The 9701-nt window shown below is 36.1% G+C and overlaps 1 protein-coding gene and 1 long non-coding RNA gene across 2 annotated transcripts; both read right to left on the bottom strand.

The window, feature by feature from the left end:
- Window positions 1-2136: 2136 nt before the first annotated feature.
- On the bottom strand, window positions 2137-9422 carry LOC113078039 (gastrula zinc finger protein XlCGF26.1-like). Its single transcript, XM_026250316.1, has 3 exons — window positions 9350-9422; window positions 8805-8930; window positions 2137-4225 (listed from the first exon to the last, which is right to left on the bottom strand). The coding sequence occupies exons 2-3, from the start codon at window positions 8887-8889 to the stop codon at window positions 2484-2486; spliced, it is 1827 nt and encodes a 608-aa protein (XP_026106101.1). The 5' UTR covers window positions 8890-8930; window positions 9350-9422; the 3' UTR covers window positions 2137-2483.
- Window positions 7598-8170, bottom strand: LOC113078040 (uncharacterized). Its single transcript, XR_003281451.1, has 2 exons — window positions 8011-8170; window positions 7598-7891 (listed from the first exon to the last, which is right to left on the bottom strand). It is a non-coding gene; the product is annotated as an uncharacterized LOC113078040 (long non-coding RNA).
- Window positions 9423-9701: the final 279 nt, after the last annotated feature.

Here is a 9701-nt window from a genome sequence, read left to right as displayed (position 1 = left end):
TCTTGAAGATAAAATGCTCGACCTTTCATGACGTTGTACATATCACGAAATATTACACCAATCTCACCTTTTCTCTGCATCGTAGTGTTTTGAAGCATCATGAAAGAGATGGAAAGCTTGCCGTGTGATCGAATCACAGAACATAACTTGAAGATCATCCAGACCAGCATCACTAAGGCACTGAAGTCTGGAAATGTTGTCTGTCCGGTTATATATATTGCGAAAGCAATCAGGGAGTGGGAACCTTTGGAAAGTATTAATGCATGTTTATTATGGGGTTTCACATGAAACATTTTGTGGTAAACGAGAATAAATTCGGCAAATAAATTTTAGCTTTTTCGTAGTTTCACTTCCGAGAAGGCCTTTTTATTGGAATAAAACGACAAAATGAAAATAGATGAATGAAACACATCTTACAGCTATATTGTTGCACAAGTTGCAGTATTTTGTAATGAAATGGCTCTAAACGTTTTCTACTTTTAGTAGTTCATATAGCCTATACTATTATCAACGGCAAATGGTTAAAAGCACATCTGAAAAAGCACAAGAACATCTGTAATCTGACTTACATAAAAATGACTGTAGCTATACAAAAACTACCACTGTCTGTGTGTGCAGTGTGTGCTTGCTTCCCAAAACCACTAACACTAAGACCGCTGGGGGCACAATTGCCAAAACTCATCTAAAATATTACTGCATTTTTTTTCTTCATTGTTCTCACTTGTGTCATGTTTACAGTTTCTCACTAATAGACATAGTCTATTAATTTTTAACCATTGTTTCAAAGTCGTGCAAATTCATGACTGAAATCCCAAGTCTTTTTTATTTTAAACTTGACATTTTCTGATTTGTCAGATTGAGTCCATACATAGCCTACAGTTTAGGTTATTCTGAATATCAAAGAAAAGTAGAAAAGGCAGAACATTGAAAAAAGTACAATATGAATAGTAGCATGCATATGCATAAATAGTAAAAAAAATAAAAAGTACATGAAACATTCTGATGGTAAAAAAAACACTTAGGCCTTGTTTAGATGGAATGGAAAGCATTAAAACATCATTCATATATACAGTTTCCTAGCTAGTCAAACAACACTATTTATTGTATCAACATGCATCACACACATAATAACTGGACACGTTTATAGAAATGATGAGAAGACACAAAAATAATGTGGGAAATGACTGACTCGACAGTGCAAAATTTGAATTAATATTATAAGCTTGCCACAGTGAATTGGGATAATGCATGAAGACGAATTGGGACACTTGTTTTAATCACTGAACACATGCAGATACACTTTTGGAAGAGGTCTAGTATCCTTGTTTAATTCAGCCTGAAGGTGGCACTGCAATGTTTACTGAACAGGCTATAAATCCACTAAAATGTTATGTGTTGAATGCTGACTTAAAATGTTAGGAATTCAAGAGAGGAAAATGAAGCCATGAATAGTCAACAAACACAAAACAAACACAACAGAAGAGTTTAGAGGCTATTCATACAAGCACATTTAAATGAAAGGATTTACACTCACTAAATTGGTATGCTACTCCACACAGCCCCCTACCTACTCTTAAAGAAGAACTGGTTTACTAGTTGCTAAACTGATGTAGACTAACCTAAAGTCAAATGTGAGATTTAATATATCCATCTCACTAGAAAGCTACTGAAATACATTAACGAGTTAAATGTAGGATTGATTATACTTATACAGTAGAGACCAAAAGCTTGGACACACCTTCTCATTCAGAGTTTTATTTATTTTCATGACTATGAAAATTGTAGAGTCACACTGAAGGCATCAAGGGCTATTTGACCAAGAAGGAGAGTGATGGAGTGCTGCGCCAGATGACCTGGCCTCCAGTCACCGGACTTGAACCCAATTGAGATGGTTTAGGGGTGAGCTGGACCACAGACAGAAGGCAAAAGTGCCAACAAGTGCTAAGCATCTCTCGGGGAACTCCTTCAAGACTGTTGGAAGACCATTTCAGGAGACTACCTCTTGAAGCTCATCAAGAGAATGCCAAGAGTGTGCAAACAGTAATCAAAGCAAAAGGTATTACATATTTAATATTACATATTTTGTTTCACACTTTTGTGTTATGTATATAATTCCATATATAATTCCACGTGTTAATTCATAGTTTTGATGCCTTCAGTGTGAATCTACAATTTTCATAGTCATGAAAATAAAGAAAACTCTTTGAATGAGAAGGTGTGTCCAAACTTTTGGTCTGTACTGTGTATAAAGGGTCTATATTTTCAAGTGGATTAATGTTTTGCCCATACAAACAAGTACAACTGCAAAAAAATGTAAAAAAATAAATAAAAGAAGAAAAAAAAACCTGGTGATACAGTATCTCCTCCATCCCCACTCATAACCCCACAACAGTATCAGAAATGTCCAGCCATGACACTTTGTAGCTCCAAAACATGACTTAAAACTGATCAAGGGCAGCGACTTTAACACAATTAAGGTGCCATCACGTGACCACCACTTTTATAGTGTCAGGTTTTTCTTCAGCATGGATTTGTTGTTTTCGTTTCAAGTAGGTTGCTTTGGAAATAGGTTTATGGATATGAAATCTCTTGTGCGATCTTAAATTGCACAGCCATTTAAATCTCTTTTTACACAAAGAACACAAATAGGGTCTCTTGTCTGCATGACTTTTCAGGTGTATCTCTAAGTGTGATTGCAAAATAAAATTTTTATTACATTGATCACAATTAAACGGCCTTAGTCCAGAGTGAATGCGCAGATGATTTTTGAAATTGCTTGTTTTTGCAAACTTCTTGCCACATTCAGAACACTGGGATTTCTCTCCAAAATGAGTTTGCAAATGACTTTTCAACTGTCTTAGATAGGCAAAACTCTTCTCACACTGAACACACATGTAAGGCCGGTCTCCAGTGTGAAGCCTCATGTGAGCAGTGAGGTTTCCTTTAAGTGCGAAACTTTTACCACAAGGACAGGAGAACGGCTTTTCTCCAGTGTGAATTCGCATGTGAATCTGAAGTTTAGATTTGCTTTCGCAAATCCTTCCACAGTGATGGCACGTAAAAGGCTTCTCATTGGTGTGAACACTTCTCATGTGACCATTAAGAAGTCCTTTATATCTGAAACTCATTCCACAATGATGGCAGCTGAAGGGCTTTTCTCCGGTGTGCAGCCTCATGTGATAATTAAGGAGACCTTTATGTATGAAACTCTTTCCACACTGAGGGCAAGAGAAAGGCTTTTCTCCTGTGTGAACTTGTATGTGAATCTTAAGGTTTGATTTGCTTTCACAAATCCTTCCACAGTAATGGCACACGAAAGGCTTCTCCTCAGTGTGAATGTATCTTATGTGACGACTAAGTTGTCCTTCAAGAATGAAACTCTTTCCACACTGAAGACAGGTGAAAGGCCTTTCTCCAGTATGAAGTCTCATGTGGTAATTAAGGGATGTTTCGTGTTTTAGACACTTTCCACACTGATGGCACTTGAAAGGCTTTTCCTCGATGTGACATTTCATATGTGCCTTTAGATTGTTTTTTATTTGGAACCCCTTTCCACATTGCTGGCACTTGAAGGGCTTCTCTCCAGAGTGAATTATCACATGCCTGTTAAGGCGTTCTATGTCTTTGAAACTTTTTCCACACTGATGGCAAATAAAGTGGCTCTCTCTTAAGTGAATTTTCTTATGTAAATTAAGGGTTACTTTATGTATGAAACTTTTTCCACACTGATCGCACTTAAAAGGCCTTTCTCCAGTGTGAATCCTCATGTGATCCTTTAAGGTTTTGCTTCGTATGTAACTCTTTCCACACTGATCACACTTAAAAGGCCTTTCTCCAGTGTGAATCCTCATGTGATCCTTTAAGGTCTTGCTTCTTGTGTAACTCTTTCCACACTGATTACATGTGAAAGGCTTCTCTCCAGTGTGAATTCTCATGTGGTTTTTAAGGCTTCCATTCGTAGTGAAAATGTTCCCACACTGTTGGCAGGTGAAAGGGCTCTGTACATTGTGCATTAACTCATGTTTTTTAAGGCTTTTTTCATAAGTGAAATTCCTGCCACATTGAGGGCAGATGTAACAGTTTTTAAAACTTTTCTTTCGAGATTTGTTTTGAGAGGGCTCCTTTTCGGTCTGCAAGCAATTTTTTTCTCCGTGCTGTTTACCGTATGGATCTTCCTCCTCCGTTTCATACAGTTCTTGACTTTCCACTTTCATCACCACCAGGTCTGAGATGGAAAAAAGAAACATACAAGTTAACTCTGTTAAATGGCACAAAGTAAATGACATCAAACTGATATTTATTCAGTGTACTGAAGGTTAATTCTCCCATTATCATATTAATAGCAAATAAGCAAGTCTAGATACCTGCAACAGTTATTTTCATGATAATTTAGATTCACTGATTGATAAATGATTTTTGGATTCTAAATAGGGCTGTGCAAAAATTGAATGCGATTTTCATGCACATCTCACCAGTAAAGACGCTCCTGTAATTAGAAGTTTATCTCCAGCACGTGCGTTCAGATCAGGGTTGCCAGGTTTTCACAACAAATCCTGCCCAGTTGCTTCTCAAAACTAGTCCAAAACTAGCCCAATCGCGCTTCCAGGAGGTTCCCCCGATAAAAATTGCTTCCCGGGGTTAAAATATAAGTTTTTTTTAGCAGGGTTGCCTTGGTAAATTTAGCATTTTAGGGGCTAAATATCAAGTTATTTGACATGAAAAACAACAACAGACTTGGCAACACTGGTTGGCATTTACTATACCGAGCCGTAATTCACTGACAGTCTACACAAAATCGACGTTAAAATCGCAGGCGATTCTTTGTCGATTTTGAAAACGATTTTGTGTTAGTTGTCGGTAGACTACGGCTCTGTGTAATAACTGCCGCTTCACCTGAACCAGTGTTGCCAAGTCAGCGATTGTTTTTCATGTCCGCGGTAGTTTTGGACTAGTTTTAAGAAGCAACTGGGCAGGATTTGTTGTGAAAACGTGGCAACCCTGATCTGAACGCACGTGCTGGAGATATACTTCTAATTAAAGGAGCATCTTTACTGATGAGATGCGCATGAAAATCGCATTTGATTTTTTGCACAGCCCTAATTCTAAATACATTGCTATTACTCGAAAGCATAATGTGCAATTATAAATTCAAATAAGCCTTTTTCATATAAAGCTAAAGTGGTCTACAGCATAAATGTAAATATCTCTTGTTCATCATGTATGTAAACCCATATTCCATTGTCTGTGGTGAATTATATGAATCACTCATTGATATTGAATGTATGAACGAATGAGGCATTTACAGGTGCATCTCAATAAATTATAATGTTGTGGAAAAGTTCATTTATTTCAGTAATTCAACTCAAATTGTGAAACTCGTATATTAAATAAATTCAGGGCACACAGACTGAATTATTTAAGCCTTTGGTTCTTTTAATTGTGATGATTTTGGCTCACATTTAATAAAAACTCACCAAATCACTATTTCTACAATTTAGAATATGGTGACATGCCAATCAACTAATCAACTCAAAAAACCTGCAAAGTTTTCCTGAGCCTCCAAAATGGTTTCTCAGTTTGGTTCACTAGACAGTTATCCATAAGACAATAATTGACACCCTTCACAAGGAGGGTAAGGAGGGTGCAAACATTCATTGCCAAAGAAGCTGGCTGTTCACAGAGTGCTGTATCCAAGCATGTTAACAGAAAGTTGAGTGGAAGGAAAAGGTGTGGAAGAAAAAGATGAACAACCAAGCTAGAACCACAGCCATATGAGGATTGTCAAGCAAAATCGATTTAAGAATTTAATTTAACTTCACAAGGAATGGACTGAAACTGGGGTCAAGGCATTGAGATGTGTTAAGGAATTTGGTTACAGTTTTCCTATTCCTCTCGTTAAGCCACTCCTGAACCACAGACAATGTCAGAGGCGTCTTACCTGGGCTAAGGAGAAAAAGAACTAGACTGTTGCTAAGTGGTCCAAAGTCCTCTTTTCAGATGAGAGCAAGTTTTGTATTTAATTTGGAAACCAAGGTCCTAGAGTCTGGAGGAAGGGTGGAGAAGCTCATAGCCCAAGTTGATTGAAGTCCAGTGTTAAGTTTCCACAGTCTGTGATGATTTGGGGTGCAAAGTCGTTGGTGTTGGTCCATTGTGTTTTTTGAAAACCAAAGTCACTGCACCCGTTTATCAAGAAATTCTGGGGCATTTCATGCTTCCTTCTGCTGACCAGCTTTTTGAAGATGATGATTTCATTTTCAAGCAGGATTTGGCACCTGCCCACACTGCCAAAATCAACATAAGTTGGTTAAATGACCAGGGTGTTGGTGTGCTTGACTGGCCAGCAAAATCTCCAGACCTTAACTCCATAGAGAATCTATGGGTTACTGTCAAGAGGAATATGAGAAACAAGAGACCAAAAAATGCAAAGAAACCTGGGCTTCCATACCACCTCAGCAGTGCCACAATCTGATCACCTCCATGCCACGATGAATTGAGGCAGTAATTAAAGCTAAAGGAGCCCCTACCAAGTATTGAGTACATGTACAGTAAATCAACATACTTTCCAGAAGACCTACAATTCACTAAAAAATGTTTTTATTGATAATTAATTGGTGGGATTTTATTAAATGATGGCCAAAATCATCACAATTAAAAGAACCAAACACTTAAACTACTTCAGTCTGTGTGCACTGAATTCATTTAATTCACAATTTGAATTAAATTACTGAAATAAATGAACTTTTCCACAACATTCTAATTTATTGAGATGCACCTGTATATAATGTGTAGCATCCATAGGACAATGGTGCCAGCATGCTCACCACAAACCAGCCACAAGTGGAGAGGAGAGAAAAAATAGAGCCAATTCAATGGATGAGGATTATAAGGAGGCCATGATTGACAAAGGTCAGTGGACGGAATTTTGCTAGGACACCAGGGTTACACACCTACTCTTTTAGGAGTAGTGCCATGGGATTTTAAATGACCACAAAGAGACAGGACCTTGGTTTAACATCTCATCAAAAGGGTGGTGCTTTTTACTGTATAGTGTCCCAGTCACTATACTGGGGTATACAAAAGGGTGAGCACCCCCTGCTGGCCTCACTAACACCTCTTCGAACAGCAACATTGTTTTCCCAGGAGGTCTCCTGTCCAGGTACTGACCAGGCTCAACCCTGCTTAGCTTCAGTGGTCAGCCAGTATTGGGCTGCAGGGAGATATGGCTATGGCCATATTCATTGAGCAGTCTGATTTGAAAGCTGTATTTAGTTGTAACAAACCATTTTGACTTGTAAGGCATACAAGTTAATTCTGCTAAGACAACAAGTGCAATATGACAACACATAACCAGAGCTATGCACTTGTAACCATTTTTTTTTCTTTTTCTAAAGGGCAACAGATTAAGGTTCTGCATATTGCAGCCATATTTGTCATGAAAACAATTGTAATAAGCTTTACTTCCTTTTAAATTATAGATTTATTAATATTAGTTTTTATTTATTAATATTATGACTTTTTACCCCTCTATCTATCTCTATCTGAGGCCATTTATACATTGCATCCTCTTATTTAAAAAAAAAACCCAAACAAACAGCAATTTATGTAAATTATGTTTTTTATTGACATGGGAAATTATAGCAAAAATGACAATGCTCTAAAAAGTCATTACATGAAAGCATAAAAATTACACTTGACATTTAAATGTAAATAAGTAAATTAAATATAATAGAACAAATAGACACACAAGTACAAAGAGAAACACAGGCAAAGTTCCAATTAAATCTTTCTGCAGTTGCCTGTGATGTCTTCACATTCATCAAAATGGATATTTTTGTAAAAATGAGTGGCAGTTGATCTTTGCAGATGATGAGTCTGTGGGGTGTGACAGCATCTGTTGGAGTAGAAATACTAAGTTGACTTTAGAAATCACACTGTTGTTTAAGTAAAAGTTGTTATGCCTAATTATGTCTCACAAACAATATGGACCATAAATTATGTTTTCTCACTTACCAGCTTAGTGGCGAATAGGAGATAAGTATCATCAGCTGAACAGAGCATGACACACTTACATGTGCTGTTAAAAAAAATTAAGAAAAAAAAAAACAAGGACAGTATACTGAAACAAGTTACAATTTGAAAATGAACATTAAGACATTTTGATAAGGATATAAAGTACCTGCTGAGAGTATGTTGAGAGTCTTGTTTAGCTGGATGGCTTAACTCCAGATAATCGATAATTTGGTGGCTTTGAAAGATATATATATATATATATATATATATATATATATATATATATATATATATATATATATATATTTTTTTTTTTTTTTTTTTTTTTTTTTGAGAGAGAGATTATTTCTTTTTCTAAACACAATTATTCATTTCAGCATAAAATGGTTCTCCAAGATGATACGTTTCTAAATAAAACTATTAATATTTGTAAAAAACCTTTAAAGAACTATCTTTAAGTGCAATAACAAAGAACATTATATGGTAATTTTCCTGTCACCCTTCATGTTAGAAATTCCCCTAAATAAAATAAAAGTTCAGCCAGCTGTGTACAGTAAACACCTGTAACATCTTGTAAGCAGTAAATCACATGTAAGCAGCTTATTTAGTAACCCATTTTCACATGCTACACAAATGAAGCTGAATGCATTATGAGAATTTAAATGATTGCATCTTCTCTTCTCTCTCTCTTTCCTTTTCAAATTTATCATTCATTTTTTAAGGCCAACATTAAAAAAACAAAAACAAAAAACAAAAAAACAAATGATAAACAAACCAGTAACTAATAAACCAACCTGTGTCATCCTCTGCATCTTCATTTTTCACTCTAAATGTTTCTGAAATGCTCACGTCTTCAATCTCCTCTTTAATAGATGCCATCTTGAGAACAGCATATGTTTCAGATGTTCTGTTTCTTGTTCCTGTATGTTTGGACATTTTGTATCGGTTAATATGAGGAAAACAATTAACAGAAAGAAATACAAATCCGACTCTAAAATGTTATTTACATAAGAATTAAAGCGCTTTACTCAAACAACACTAATAGTGGGCCATTTACGAGATAAAACGACCAGGGTTTGTGTTATGCCTTAGTTCAGTTTTCAGACACAAAAATAGAATAATAAAAAGGGCTGTAATGTAACTGAAAGTCAAGATTCTGAAGATTAAAGGAGAGAACACGGTAGGCTAGTTGCCTGTTAACTGAAAACGTAAATGTAAAGCGTTACACGACAGCTCACGTAGTCCATTCATTTAACATTACTTGCAAAATCCACACATCGATTGATCGATTCGTATCGATTTCAACACCTCAAATACTTAGGCGTGATAAAACTCAAACCTTTGTTGAGCCAGAGGAGAGCGGTCCAGCCATGTGATGTCACTGACAGATCAAAATAAAAGTCCCGTTTACACGCTGCCTAAAATCATAGACAGTGCATGAAAATGTATACATTAAATAATAATAATAAAAACATACAAATTAAATCTGTCAATGAAATTCAGAGTAAAATTTAAAGTGTATGCTTGGTAAAATACATATATAAAACATGTTGTCCACTAATGTGTTGAAAGATCAGCCTAAAGCATCTGAAATGCAAGATGCTGTATAACTGAAAAAAAAAAAAAAAAAAAAAAAAAACCTTGATGTTTCAGAAACCACGCACCGTTACAGGAACTTTATCAATAAATTA

Source organism: Carassius auratus, unplaced genomic scaffold, assembly GCF_003368295.1.
Source record: "Carassius auratus strain Wakin unplaced genomic scaffold, ASM336829v1 scaf_tig00024015, whole genome shotgun sequence".
Taxonomy (NCBI): Eukaryota; Metazoa; Chordata; class Actinopteri; order Cypriniformes; family Cyprinidae; genus Carassius; species Carassius auratus.
This window is presented reverse-complemented; position numbering and strand designations above follow the sequence as displayed.

Bases quoted from the DNA above. Each gene is read 5' to 3' on its own strand.
- LOC113078039 (XM_026250316.1), bottom strand. From the start codon at position 8,889: ATGGCATCTATTAAAGAGGAGATTGAAGACGTGAGCATTTCAGAAACA. The intron at 4,226-8,804 runs GTTGGTTTATTA...TTTCCATCTCAG, and splicing joins AGATGCAGAGGATGACACAG to ACCTGGTGGTGATGAAAGTG.